The sequence below is a fragment of the Cherax quadricarinatus genome, chromosome 36 (assembly GCF_038502225.1).
Source record: "Cherax quadricarinatus isolate ZL_2023a chromosome 36, ASM3850222v1, whole genome shotgun sequence".
NCBI lineage: Eukaryota > Metazoa > Arthropoda > Malacostraca > Decapoda > Parastacidae > Cherax > Cherax quadricarinatus.
The window spans coordinates 3,242,261-3,258,282 of NC_091327.1; the positions used below are offsets into that span (position 1 = coordinate 3,242,261).

At 39.8% G+C, this 16,022-nt stretch overlaps 1 protein-coding gene across 1 annotated transcript in view; it reads left to right on the forward strand.

Moving 5' to 3' along the window:
* Positions 1–16,022, forward strand: part of Lztr1 (Leucine zipper like transcription regulator 1) — a gene marked incomplete at its 5' end in the record, with an annotated part of 328,453 nt that overhangs the window by 91,632 nt on the left and 220,799 nt on the right. Inside the window, 3 exon segments of the mRNA XM_070091669.1 lie at positions 337–473; positions 2,031–2,145; positions 3,937–4,100. Of these exon segments, the coding sequence (XP_069947770.1) occupies positions 337–473; positions 2,031–2,145; positions 3,937–4,100 (416 nt within the window).

Consider the following 16,022-nt stretch of genomic DNA (forward strand, 5'->3'; position numbering starts at 1 on the left):
ATTGCCTTTTTTCACTTTCAAATGCACATATAAGCCTGTTAGCCTGTTTATGCTATCATATATTAAGTGAGCAGTAGAGCTAGGCCTAAAAGATTCATATACAGTACACACATTATTAACCTCAGAATATTTTTGTCCTTGGCTTATAATGAATGGTGAATATATTTATTGTAGGAAGTCTGAATAAATGAAGAATAGGTATAATTGAAAACGGCTGCATTAGTAAAATGCTGTAAAGCGAGGTGCTATATAGTGGGGCCCTCCTGTACTATCATAATATGTTCATATAATTCTGTCTTTCATAGTGCTAATTATTATCATTCCCAAACATGATAGGTACACGAGTCTTCAATGTTTGTGTTTGGTGGGTTTACTGGGGACATCCATAGCAACAGTAACCTCAAGAACCAGAATGACCTTTTTGAGTATCGCTTCCAAACAGGCCAGTGGATAGAGTGGAAGTTCACTGGCAGGTGAGGATTTCCCTTTTTTTAAATTTTGGAAGTTTACTCACAGGTGAGTATTTTCTTGATTTTTAATTTTGTATATTGGTTTAATTTATTTTTTCATCAGTTGTATGTTTTTAGGTCATATCTTCTGATCATACAAACCTTTCACTCTCATTTTCTGATTCATTCTGCTCTTAGCTTTTGGCTCCACAACACTGCTAATAACCAAACCACAATCTGTCTTGGAGTTACTCTAGTGCCTTGTTTGAGCAACTGTGCTTACATTATTCAGATTGGCGCTAATTTTGATTGACTGTTGAAAAAGTACATGTACTGGTTATTACCATTACTGAACCAGTGAAATTACTGTAATTGCTAAAGGTTAATTAAGTTCTGTTTAGAAGACAAGATCAACAACCAAGTCAACACTACTTAATTTTTGCAAGAATTGAGACTTGTTGTTCTTCAAGATATTTCAGAATAAAATTAATATATATTCAGTGTTAGTAGGTTTTTCAATCCAGTCTTTGTTGGGAGAGTGTAGGACACTGTTTGGCTAACACGTCTTTTATAAAGCAAAATATTTTCTTCTGTTTCATTGTAATGTTGTATACCCCAGTTGCAGACTCATAGGGTCATCTTTGTTAGTTCTGACTAAACTTGCCAGCTCATTACCTGCAAGTCCAGTCACTATACACTGGCATTCACACCATAAATAACAAATAAAGGCACAATACCGTGACTGGAACAATACACAAATAACCTGCACATAGAAGAGAGGAGCTTACGATGACGTTTCGGTCCGACTTGGACCATTTACAAAGTCACATTTGTAAATGGTCCAAGTCGAACCGAAACGCCATCGTAAACTCGTCTCTTCTATGTGCTGGTTATTTGTGTATTCACGCCATGCTGTCATCCATCGTGTCACTTGTCAACTAACTCTGTCAGCACTTGCATTCTCAGGGAACCCTGGTTTTAAGTAAGAATGTTATAGTAGAAACTTTGCACATTAACTACAGGTCAAGTTGTAAGGATTGTATTAAACTTATTTTTTTATCATTCAGCTTGAGAATGATAAAATATTTTTTTTATATACATTTTTATAATTTAATCTCTGTGTTTAGAAATCTCTATGTAGTACATTTCTTACAAAGTAATTAATGTTGGTATTTGTATTGCATTATGTTAAGAGAATAAAAAGGCAGAATACTGTGACTGGAACAATACACAAATAACCTGCTCATACGAGAAAGAAGTTTATGACGACATTTTGGTCACACTTGGACCATGAACTAGTCACAGTGTGTGGCTAATCAGTGGTCCAGGTTGGGCCAAAACATTGTCATATGTGTGGGTCTTATGTGTGGGTCATTTGCATATTATGCTAAGAGTTTTACCTTGTATCACAGCTCTCTACAAATTGAAAATGAAAATGCTTTTTGTTAAGTATAGACTGAAATAGCAACCAATTTTTTAACAAATTGTGGACTTGTGATTTATTCCAGACATGATCTTGTGACTTGTTCATAATTTTCTTTGCCTCTCAGACCTAATCATGAAAAATATCTTGTTACCTAGAGCACCAGTACCACGGTCAGCTCATGGTGCAGCAGTATATGAAGGGAAGCTGTGGATATTTGCTGGCTATGATGGCAACTTCAGACTCAATGATATGTGGACCATTCCTCTTGGGGTGAGTTACACCTGTATTTATTCCTCCAAAAGTTAATACACAACACTTTTTGATGTGCTCACAAGAGGCGTGTGCGAGCATCTTAGATAGGACTGAGTGGGCACAAATCGTTTTCGGGACTTGATGAACTGTTGGAGTGTGAGCAGGGAAATATTTTGTGAAGGGATTCAGGGAAACCAGTTAACTGGATTCGAGACCTGGAGGTGGGAATTAAGTGCCTGCACACTAAAGGACAGGTTTGGGATATTTGCTGTTTAGAGGGATGTCTAAACTGTTGTATCTGCATTCCTCTGGCAAGACAGTGATAGTGTAAATGATGGTGAAAGTGTTTCTTTTTCGGGTCACCCTGCCTCAGTGGGAGACGACCAGTGTGTTTAGAAAAAAAATACCCTGCATATTCACATGTAGTGTGGGAGTTTTCTAGCTCTCATATGTTTGTTTTTTTAGGACCCTCACTTTCATGTTGATGAAAACTTACTATATAATGTAATCTGTGCAATTACTGTGTTATCTATGCATTCTGTGTTAAGCAGTCTCTGTATTATAAGATAATTTCAGCTGTATTATTTATTTATTTAGCTACAAAATTGCTGTATTGCTTTTTCTAAGCTGTGAAATTGATGTAGGGTAAACTCTCTTATAGGCATCTTCAAACTGCATAATTTTCTTGTGAAAAGATAAAAAAGTGGCAAGACAGTGATGGAGTGAGTGATGGTGAAAATGTTTCTTCTTTTTCAAGTCACCTACCTCAGTGGGAGAGGGCAGGTGTGTCAAAACAGGTGTGTCAAAAAAATAAATCATCTGGAATAATCAGTAGCACGTGAAAAATGTTGTTTATTAAACTTTTGAAGCATTAACCCTTTCAGTGGCCATCACAGAGAACTATGTCATTGAGGCCAGGATCCTTGATGTAGTTCTATATCACTAGCTCAGCTCACTAATCTGAGTTGTGAGCAGTAAATTCTGTCCTATATATGACAGAATGGGTCGGTGCAGTGAGTGCGCACGGTATAAAAACAATTCTGTTCTATGCGATATATGACATCCCTGTCTAAGACCTACTTTTACTGGGAAGTAATCTCCCTCTCTCCTACACACCCTAACCTGAGCCTCACTATCCTACACACCCTAACCTGAGCCTTACTACCCTCGTAAAAACTCTTTTCAGCATTTAGTAACTTACTACTTATTCCATACACTTGCAACATCGGCCACATTGCTCCCCTATCCACTCTATTATATGCCTTTTCTAAATCAATAAATGCAATGAAACCTTCTGTATCTTTGTCTAAATACTGTTCACATATATGCTTCAATGTAAACACTTGATCTACACATCCCTACTCATTCTAAAGCCTCCTTGCTCATCTGCAATCTAGCTCTCTGCCTTACCTCTAATTCTTTCAGTAATAACCCTACCATACATTTTTACCTGGTATACTCAGTAAACTTATTCCAGCATAATTTTTACAATCTCTTTTGTCCTCCTTCCCTTTATATAAAGGAACTATACACTCTTTGCCAATCCCTAGGTACTTTCCCCTCTTTCATACTTTTCTTAAACAAAAGTACCAACCACTCCAACCCTGCTTTTAGCATTTCTGTCACGATCCCATCAGTTCCAGCTGTTTACCCCCTTTCATTCTACATAATGCCTCGTGCACCTCCCTGACACTCGTGTTATATTTTTACTCAGTTGTGACTTTTTCTAAAAAATTTTGAGTTCAAAACTAAAATCTTTCTGTTTCTCTGTGCAGCAGAAATAATATTGAACTATTGTACGTTGCACAGGGCGATAACCGAATGTGGGAAGAAATCAGCCAAACAGGAGACTGTCCCCCCACCTGCTGCAACTTTCCAGTGGCAGTGGCAAGAGATTCAATGTATGTCTTCAGTGGTCAAAGTGGGGCAAAAATCACAAATTCCCTCTTCTATTTTACCTTCAAAGACCGATGGTAAGTTTATGATGCACGTATTCAGAAGTCATGTTAATATTGCTGTTACTGACAGAATTACAGGGGTGCTGGAACAAAACCAAAACACAGGTGTGGTATGTATGAATTTTGCAGAGGCATTTGACAAATGTGATCATGGAGTGAGTACTCACATAATAAGGGCTGTAGGCATAGTGAAAAAGATAGGCAAATGGATTTCCAATTTCTGATAGAGAGAACACAAAGAGCAGTAGTAAACAGAGGAAATTGCATCATTAGCTAGGTATAGAGCTCAATCCCACAAGACACAGACCTGGCACTTCTGCTATTTCTTATCCTCATTGCAGACATATATAAAAACACTTGCCGCAGTCTTGTATCATCAGTTGTGGATGACACGAAAATAAGCTTGAAAATCACCTTGGTAAATGACACATAAAAATTATAGGAAGATGTAAGTAGGGTTTTCCAATGGGAAATGGAAAAACTATATGGCATTTCATGGTGATAAGTTCCTGCTGCCTGGATGTGGAAAGAATGAAGAGTTTAAAAGGGACATTGTATGCAAAGACCAAGAGGATCATCACATAGCATGAAAGGAACATGTGGAAGACCTTGGAGTAATTATGTTGACTGACTTTTCCTCCAAAGAACTCCATGAGGTAAATGTCATGAAAGCCAGGAAAATAATATGATGAATAATGAGAAAATTTAAAACAAGGCCATTGTAGACAATATTCAGATTGCCTGAGCTTCCTCATTTAGAGTATTGTATAGTGTTGACAGCCCCATTCAGGGCTGGGAGATATCAGAGCTGGAACAAATGCAGAGATCATTTATGACCTGTATAGAGCCAAGAAAGTATTTGAATTGTTGGAAACACCTCAGAGTTCTAAATATGTACTCTGTGGAGAAGAGGAGAGAGAGAGAGAGAGAGATACATGATACAATTTCTCCTCACTTAGCGACATACTTGTTTACTGATGACTCGGACTTACGACGGGCTCTCTGACCAGTATGGATACCTAAATAATGTATATTAGAGCTGATTTCCTCTATTCTGTTTATTACAGTATACAGTACACTGCTGTATAAACATTTAAAAATTTACCAGAAATGTTATAAATGCTGCAAAGGTGACACTGAAACATTATCAAAGATGGTTGACACAAACCCACTACCATTATAGTATGCTCCTCACTTAGCGACGAATTTGTTTACTGACATGGTCTTAGGAACGGAACTCCATCATTAAGTGAGGAGAGGCTACATACTTGAGTGTGAAATACAGGAGGAAGTGTAGTATAAATCCAGTGAAAAGTAGGGGTGCCGTGGGTACAATAAGAGAGCATAGTACAGTGGACTCTCGGCTAACGATATTAATCTGTTCCAGAGAGCTCATCGTTACACGAAATTATCATTAGCTGAATTAATTTTCCCCATAAGAAATAATGGAAATCAAATTAATCCATTCCTGACACCCCAAAGTATGGGAAATATGCATTTTCCTACATACAAAAAGAAGAAGACATGCATAATATACTATATTATTGTGTAATGAAGAATAAATGACACTTAACTTTATTAAAGATCTGGTGATGAGTGATGGGATGGGAGGAGGGGAGATGATGGACGTTATTATTGTTTGGAAGGGGAATCCCCTTCCTTGAGGACTTGAGGTAGCAAGTCCTTTTCTGGAGTTACTTCCTGTGAAGGCTTACTCAGCCCTGTAACAACTTCAGTAAGTATTACCAAGGCTGGCTCCTCCTCAGGAAAATTAATAGAAAAAGAATAATAACAGTCAAATATAAACACTTTATTATTTAGAAATTAATTTTTTTTATTATTATTATTAACACACTGGCCGATTCCCACCAAGGCAGGGTGGCCCGAAAAAGAAAAACTTTCACCATCATTTGCTCCATCACTGTCTTGCCAGAAGGGTGCTTTACACTACAGTTTTTAAACTGCAACATTAACACCCCTCCTTCAGAGTGCAGGCACTGTACTTCCCATCTCCAGGACTCAAGTCCGGCCTGCTGGTTTCCCTGAATCCCTTCATAAATGTTACTTTGCTCACACTCCAACAGCACGTCAAGTATTAAAAACCATTTGTCTCCATTCACTCCTATCAAACACGCTCGCGCATGCCTGCTGAAAGTCCAAGCCCCTCGCACACAAAACCTCCTTTACTCCCTCCCTCCAACCTTTCCTAGGCCGACCCCTACCCCGCCTTCCTTCCACTACAGACTGATACACTCTTGAAGTCATTCTGTTTCGCTCAATTCTCTCTGCATGTCCGAACCACCTCAACAACCCTTCCTCAGCCCTCTGGACAACAGTTTTGGTAATCCCGCACCTCCTCCTAACTTCCAAACTACGAATTCTCTGCATTATATTCACACCACACATTGCCCTCAGACATGACATCTCCACTTCCTCCAGCCTTCTCCTTGCTGCAACATTCATCACCCATGCTTCACACCCATATAAGAGCGTTGGTAAAACTATACTCTCATACATTCCCCTCTTTGCCTCCAAAGACAAAGTTCTTTGTCTCCACAGACTCCTAAGTGCACCGCTCACCCTTTTCCCCTCATCAATTCTGTGATTCACCTCATCTTTCATAGACCCATCCGCTGACACGTCCACTCCGAAATATCTGAATACATTCACCTCCTTCATACTCTCCCTCCAATCTGATATTCAATCTTTCATCACCTAATCTTTTTGTTATCCTCATAACCTTACTCTTTCCTGTATTCACTTTTAATTTTCTTCTTTTGCATACCCTACCAAATTCATCCACCAACCTCTGCAACTTCTCTTCAGAATCTCCCAAGAGCACAGTGTCATCAGCAAAGAGCAGCTGTGACAACTCCCACTTTATGTGTGATTCTTTATCTTTTAACTCCACGCCTCTTGCCAAGACCCTCGCATTTACTTCTCTTACAACCCCATCTATAAATATATTAAACAACCACGATGACATCACACATCCTTGTCTAAGGCCTACTTTTACTGGGAAATAATCTCCCTCTTTCCTACATACTCTAACTTGAGCCTCACTATCCTAGTAAAAACTCTTCACTGTTTTCAGTAACCTACCTCCTACACCATACACCTGCAACATCTGCCACATTGCTTCCCTATCCACCCTGTCATGCCTTTTCCAAATCCATAAATGCCACAAAAACCTCTTTAGCCTTATCTAAATACTGTTCACTTATATGTTTCACTGTAAACACCTGGTCCACACACCCCCTACCTTTCCTAAAGCCTCCTTGTTCATCTGCTATCCTATTCTCCGTCTTACTCTTAATTCTTTCAATAATAACTCTACCATACACTTTACCAGGTATACTCAACAGACTTATCCCCCTATAATTTTTGCACTCTCTTTTATCCCCTTTGCCTTTATACAAAGGAACTATGCATGCTCTCTGCCAATCCCTTGGTACCTTACCCTCTTCCATACATTTATTAAATAATAGCACCAACCACTCCAAAACTATATCCCCACCTGCTTTTAACATTTATATCTTTATCCCATCAATCCCGGCTGCCTTATCCCCTTTCATTTTACCTACCTAAAATAATTAAATATGAATTTTTATCCTACTTGAAAGAGAAATGAAAAATGAAATGTAAAAATAATATCTGAATCCAACGCTAATATGTACAGTTAGACTGGGGTGTCTGATGTTGACACCGCGTGTTGTAGAAATTGTAGCCGTTGCTGATGATGGGGGGGTCACAGATGTTGAGTGACAACCCAACGACTAGTTCTTCACAGAGTCTCTAGCCTTGAATAGTCCGTCAAGATGATAGGAACACAGATTCTTCACCACTGCAAGGATGAGGGGTAGTTGCCTGGGGTTGACTACACTTAGGTATGCAGATAAAATGGTGACGTCTCAGAACTTACGTAAAGTTTGCCTCCTTCAACACTGTTTCTTTGGTTGCCAGATGACCCGAGCTGACATTCCAAGAGTTGTTGTGTTGGGAGCTGTGAGTCAAGTGATTACCATTTGGTCGGAGCCCCACACGTCACCTTTCAGGGTGGAGAAAAAGGGGGATGATAGCGGGAGCTTGACTGACCCTACCTTAACAAGCAGACGGGCAATCAAACTATCATCACCATATACTCACTCGCTACTCCTATCTGTTGAACTTTTCCCTCACACTCCCCCACACCAAGACTTATAGTCAAGGAGTATAAGAAGAATAGGCGAGGAAAAAGTTCTAACACGTGGAAGTCGCCTAAGGCACCAAATCTTCTACTGACTGTCACAACTTAACCAGTCAGAGAAATAATTGGATGAACCATTGATATACACAATATGAAACTTTAAAACTTGGAGTGCCAATGTCCACCTCAAGAGGCGACTGTTGGTTCCCTTAAAAGTTTCTAGGTATATCAAAGGTTTGTGATCCGTCTCTAAAATGAATTCTTTTTCCAGTAAATAAAATTTAAGCTTGGAGATACCCCATACAAGGGCCAAACATTCCTTTTCTATGGTGGAGTATCTCGTTTCTGCAGGAAGATGTTTCCGGCTTAGGAAGCATACAGGGAAGGGTGTACCATCATGGTACTGTAGTACCACCGCACCTAAGCCGGTATTGGAGGCATCAGTTCTTAAACAAAACAGTTTATTAATATCTGGAATCTTAAGTATAGGGTCTTTTGAGAAGATGTTTTTAATCTCATTAAACTTTTCTCGAGCTACGTCGGAAAGTTCAAGAGGTTCCTTTACAGACTTTTTAAGGTAATTGGATAAGATGCCTGTAAGATTGGTAATGTTGGGGATAAACCGTGCATAAAAATTTACAGAACCAAGAAAGCTACGCAAGAGCTTCTTGGTTTTTGGAATTTAAACTCTAATAAAGCTTTGATCTTACTGGGGAGAGGCTGCAAAGAATTATTTGAAAGACTCAGTCTGATATATCTAATTTTGTTATACCCAAAGAAGCATATCTTTGGCTTGGCAGTGAGGCCACGTGAGCGTAACCTACGTAAAACTGACGTTAATGTTTGGATATGCTTGCCCCACGTGGATGTCATTACATAAAAGTTATCAAAATAAACTGAAACATTTGGCATATTACCCAAGACCTTTCTCATCAGTCTCAGTAGCACAGGCAGTTACCAAACTGAAGGGCATAGTTCTATACTGCATCAGTCCTTGGTGTGTAGGAAAAGCGGTGTACTGCTTAGAAGAAGGATCTAACATTACTTGATGATATGCTTGTGCAATATCAATCTCTGAAAAGAAAGAAGAGTCATAAAATTTGTGTAGATCGCTATCTATTAAGGGCATAGGCTCAGCATCCCACCTAGTTATAGCATTAAGGCCTCTGAAGTCAATAGCAAGTCTGTATGAATTGTCTTCCTTCTTAACCATGACTACTGGTGAGCAATATGCAGATACTGAAGGTTCAATGATCTTTAGTTTTAATAATCTGTCTACCTCTCGGTCAAATGCATCCCTAAGGTGAACTAGAACTGAGTATAATTTCTGTTTGATAGGGTTGTCCGTGACTAAGTCAATCTTATGGACTACCGTGGAGGTGACACCTGGAATATCCGTAAAAACATCTGAGAATTTACTCACACATTGAAGTGGTTCATGTTTCTTATGGTCATCCAAAGACTCACTGAGTGGTCAAGAGTCATCAAGTCATGTAGTTCTCTGTCATAGTCTACGTTAGAGGTGTCAGTTACGCACACCTTACACTCCTCAGTTGTCTTATCAAGTTTGTGTGGAAAAACTAAATCAAAGTCATTCAGGCAGTTAACCGAATTTCTTCAGTAATATTTCTCAAGAATGTTATGATAAAGCTTAGGTTTCCCCTTGACTTCTATGAGCTAATCAACCTTCCCACATATTTTCAATACCTTATATGGACCTTTCCATGCTACTAATAATGTGCGTATTTGACTTTATTGGTAAAAGTACCAGAACTTCATCCCCTACTTTAAAATTTCTCCTCTGACGTTTAGTATCAAAATAGGTTTTGTACTGGTCCATTGATAAGCTAAACTTTTTCGAAACTATGTCAGAGGTCTCCTCAAGTTTGGATCTAAGGTCAAGGAGAAACTGATAAGAAGACTGAACCTCAGCATTCACCTCCTCATTAGTCCATAAGTCATGAAGGATGGACAGTGGACCTCTGGCCTGTCTACCATAGAGAAGTTCAAAAGGTGAAAACCCCAAAGAGTCACTGGGAACTTCCCTCATGGCAAACAAAGCACAGGGTAGGTAACGATGCCACTCCTTAGGTTTAAGGGAGCAAAGTTTCTTTAACCCTTTCAGGGTCCAAGGCCAAAATCTGAAGTCACGCACCAGTGTCCAAGAAATTTTGAAAAAAAAAAAAATTATTTTTTCTTACAGAATTAAAGAGCATATTTTTGTGAAGGTAATAAAACAAAAAAAATTAGAATCTGATCAGTACTTACCGAGATACAGTGCCAAGAAGTTTGTAGAAAATGATGTGGTGGCGGCAACATCGACGAATTCCACATACGCGTATTATATTATTTTGTTGTTTTAGTTGTTTTTTCTTTTCTTTTCCAATTTTTTTCTATTCCTACTAACATTTGGGGCCTGAGAGACCAATACTGTATATAATTTATATATATAAACTCACTGTATTGAACACAATAACCGCACTAAAGTTATTATCATATTATTTTTTACCACTGTTGTTTATTACAATAAACATGCACAAATATTGTATAATACTAATGTTCTATCATATATTTACATATTTACAATCACTGGACATGGTTTTAGAACTGCTGGAGCTTGTGGAACTCCTTGAAACAAGGCACCATGCACAGAGGCACCTTACATTCCTCACACATAAACCGAGTGTCTTTGCGTCTTTGTTGCCGTCGTTTTGTTTGTGCACAGACAATGCATCTCTTCTGAGCAAATTTCTTTTGAGTTGAAGGAAGCTGTATTATGAAATGATCACCTTCTCTTCTCAAACGCTTGGGTATATTGTGATGAATTCGAGGACCATGTTGTATTGCAGGTGTTGTTACCTGGTACTTCATTATGAGTTGTCTGACAACAGACAAACAAAATTCACCATACGGTGGTCTGTTACCAGTCTTTATTTGGTACATATTATATGCATTCAGCATTGAAATGTCCATGAGATGGAAGAAAAGTTTCATGTACCACTTGTAACTCTTACGAACACAGTCAACAAAACCAATCTGCATGTCACACTTGTCAACCAAGCGCATGTTTTGTGTATAATCAATCACTGTCACTGGTTTTCGAATACGTTCATTAGTCACTCGATCAACTTTGCCACTGTCTTGCATTTCATTACGGTGAATGGTTGTCAACAATGTGACATCTCGTTTGTCATGCCACCGTAATGCCATGATGTCATTGGCAGTAAACACCTGCACGTCATCACCACGAACACCTGCGTTGAGCCTGGGCATATGTTTACGATTAGAACGCACTGTGCCACACACATCTGTCTTGTTCACTCGCATGAAATCACTGAGTAATGGGCTTGTGTACCAGTTATCGGTATATAATGTATGGCCCTTACCAAGATAAGGTGCCATCATGTTTCTCACTACGTCACCTGATATACCCAATAACATCTTGGTATCTTTCAATGTTTTACTACCCGTGTATACAACAATATCCAACACCAGGCCACTGTCACAATCACAGAGTACAAACAATTTTATACCAAAGCGGTTCCTCTTGCTCGGTATATACTGCTTGAATGACAGTCTACCTTTGAACAAAATCAAAGACTCGTCAATTACAAGATTCTTGAATGGATAAAAGTATATCCTGAACTTTTGTTTGAGATACATGAAAACATTTCTAATCTTGTATAACCTGTCACTTCTGTCAGGCCTGGTTTTGTCAGAGAAGTGCAACATACGTAAGAGTAAGATAAACCTGTTCACTGGTATTATTTCACTGAAGGATGGGGTACAAATTAGCCGATCTGTGGACCAGTATGCTTTTATATTATGCTTATAGACGTGAGGCATAAGCATTATTGTTGCAAAAAGCAAATACATTTCTGCAACAGTCGTCTCTTTCCACCTGTGTAGTCTTGACTGTGGTGATAAGATCGTATTTGCCATGGTGTACTGAAAATACTTATTACTTTCCCTGACAATAGTTTCCATCAATGGCTGGTCAAAGAATAATTCAAAGAATTCCAGTTCATTGGCCGTGGTTCCAAGGGGACAGGTAGGTAGAATTCCACTTTGCGAGTCATCAAAGTGGTGAGGGCTGGGAACAAAATTGGGATTTTGCTGCCAATCCCAGATACGGTTTGCTGGTGGATACTGGACATCATAGGCTGGTTGTACGGGTGGTTGTGGCGGGCTGGTGGGTGACGCTCCGCTTTGTCCTTGAACTGACGAGTCAGCAGCGTGGGTTCCCGCGTGGCACAGCGAGTCACGCATGGCGGTGCCACTACCACCACCAGCCCCACTAACACCATCCACTGATGTCTGTGGCCCATCCATGCCAAGTGTAGCCACATCATCCTCACTATCACTACCTAAAACGGGTGTAGGGCCACGGGATGTACTCCGGGATGTACTACGGGATGTACTCCGTCCCCTGGGCATAGCATAGGGTACACTACCCGAGCGCATGCGGCGGCGCACATACCGACGCTTCACTGGTGAATATGTTTCCTCACTATCACTACTCGAATGATCGTCGAGCGCAATAAAATCACAATCCACGTCAGAATCATCGTCATTACTGAAGTCAGAGGCCAGGCCACGGGAAAATATTAGTTTTCTCTTACGTTTAGGAACAACCGACCGTGAGTCACGAGTGCCCACACCAGAGGTAGAAGGTCGAGGATCGTCGGGGTTTTCTGCACTATTATCGATATCCTGGTCATCATTTTCGGTCACTAACTCATCAAAGCCGTAGAATTCGTCTTCATTTCCACTTCCATCAGTGTCAGAACTATCAGACAGGAAGAGGAGAGTCCCAATTTTCCGGGGAGTCAGAGCTGACTTGCGACGAGACATGGTGAACAAGGGTGACTGAGCCGGCGTTCCCACAATGCTATGCAGGCGCCTAGATTTTTTGTTTACGGCGCACACCCACCGCGCAGACCCATTCTCTCATATGTAGGCCTATGAGCGCTTTTGCGCTAAATTTGACGGCGCTAGAATTTTGGCGTAGATCTACGGTTTGGACACTCACCGACCAGCCGTAGATCTACGGGACAGACCCTGAAAGGGTTAAAATGGACTTGAGAACTGAATGCTGGTGCTCAATCCTCCCATTACAGCTGGGATGATAGGGTGTGGTGAAGAGAGGCTTCACTCCCAGAAGTTGGTAGAGATGTTGCATTAATTCAGATGTGAATCGTGTCCCACGGTCAGACAAAATTTCTCTAGAGATGCCAACTCTGGAGAAGATGGACAAAAGGGCTTCAGCCACCTCTGTAGTAGTTATGGTCTTTAAGGGTATGGCTTCAGGGAAACTCAAAGCATAATCAACCAGTGTTAAAATATATCTATGTCCCCCAGATGAAAGTGGTGATGAAGGACCAACAATGTCAATAGCTACTCTTTCAAACAGTACCGTAAATATTGGCATTTTGACCATAGGTACTCGCCTGGTACCTCGGAAGGATGAAAGTTAGCAAACTTTACACGATCTACAATATGTAGTGATATCTGAGGACATTTTGGGCCAAAAATAGGTTTCCCTAATTTTATTCAAGGTTTTACGATGTGAGAAATGTCCGGCCACTGGTAGGTCATGAGCCATTTTAAGAACAGTCTCTCTGCATTGGCTTGGAACAACTAAGATGGAATAGTTTATCTCATCTGAATTTAATTTGAATACTGATTTATACAAGATACCTCTTATATATTCAAATTTATATGAAAAGTTTTCCTTTGGATAACTTGATTTTGTCTAGCTGCATTATGGCAATTCTGAAATGAAGGGCAATTATGTTGTAAATTGACAAAGGAGTCCTTCGATATATCTAAAGGCTTAAAGTCAGGGAAAATCAAAGGATGGACAGTATGAGAAGCCTGGGCTTTGGTCTGAGCCCTAGTCAAGACATTTATAGTATCGGAGGCGATATCCTCACTTTCATCTAACAAATGAACCGGTGATCCTACTACCTTGCTTTCGAGAGTAGTATCACTGGTTTTTAATCCCACATGAATATCACGAGACATTGCCTCATCTGAACTGTCGAGGGGCTTCTCTGATTTTACAGGAAGAGGAGCTGAAAAACTTATGTCCATCTTTGGTGATGAAAGGTCAACTTCAGAAGGAAGAATGGCATCTTTTACATTACCTATTAGTACGGAACAAGAAGTGATGGGAGCTAGTACGGCTTCAGACCAACCTGTGAACCATTTAGACCTAATGTAACAACGGATGGTAGGAAAAGTGTCTGTACGGCCCAAGTAGTCTGAAAGGATAGCAGAGGAATGAGTTTCTTTAAGGTTAGGGAACAGCTTATCAGAAATGACTATATATGTGCATCCAGTGTCTCGTAAGATGGTAGATACATTAAGTCCATTAACTGTTCCTGAACAGAAGTGTGCCTGGTCATTACAGTCTTTAAAACATCTTCCAACTTTTTGCACTTTCTTAGAAGGACAATTGGGACGTTTATGTCCCTTAACACCACATAAATGACAAATCGGAATAAAAGACGTCAGTTTACTTTCTACTAGAGGCTTTGATTTCTTAAGATCTGGTGAACCCTTGCCCTTAGGGTTTGATCCCTTTAGGTCTTTATATGAATTGTGAGCCTCAGCATGCAAGTCAGCAGCCTCAGCAACTTCCTCAGCTTTAATCAGGTTACATTCTCTAATGAATGTTCGTATCTGGTGAGGAAGTGCTGTCAGGAACTGGTCAGCAACCATGAAGTCTCTAAGAGATTCATAACTGTGATCAATTCCTGAGCTTTCTATCCAAAAGTCGAACAAACGAAAGAGTGTTACCTGCATCTGCTGAAAGTTTTGGCCATGCTTTAAGGTGGCATACCTGAAATCTTTCCTATAAGAATTTGTGGTCTTTTGGTATGCTTTAAGGATTACATTCTTAAGTAGGTTATAATTACATATGATATCCTGCGACAAAATTGCATAGATATTCAAAGCTGTACCGGAAAATAACATACCAAACCTGGTAGCCCAGGTGTCAGCTGGCCATTCACAGAGGGTAGTGGTATTTTCAAACCTTATTTTGTATGAAGTTATGTCTTCTCCCTCTGTGAAGGGAGGTAAATTAGGTGTTGGAATATGTGCACTAGCTGCATGATGTTTAATTACTCCTTCCTCTAATTGCGGTTGTGTAAAAGTTAACTTTTTATTTTCTAATTCAAGGCGTGTTTTCTCTACCTCGCGATCTTTCTGTCTCGCAATTCATTCTCTCTAGCTTTTTCCTCAAGTTCTCTATCTTTTGTTCTTTCCTCAAGTTCTCTTAACCTAACTTGTTCCTCACATACTTTAGCTCTCTCCTCAGGATCAAGTCTATCACACTCCTTTTTCTCCTCTCTTTCTCTTTCTAACTGTCTTTCTTGATTTTCTCTTTCAATTCGATCTCTCTCCTTCTTCTCCTCTCACTCGATTCTCTCTCTGTCCTTTTTCTCCTCCCTTTCTCTTTCTGTCTTTCTTGGTTTTCTCTTTCAATTCAATCTCTCTTCTTTTTCTCCTCTCTCGATTCTCTCTCTCTCTCCTTTTTCTCCTCTCTCTCAAGGTTCTCTTTCTCCTTTCTTTCTCTTTCCTGGATCTTGGTGCTAATGAAAGCTTCTAAATTTTTCCCCATTATTCCTAACTTATTCCCAGTATTCATCCAAAACTGGTATTCCTCCATACTTGCAAGAATAACTTAAACTACCAGAGGAAAATGAAATGGATATATCAAAGAAAACGGAGGGTTCAATTCC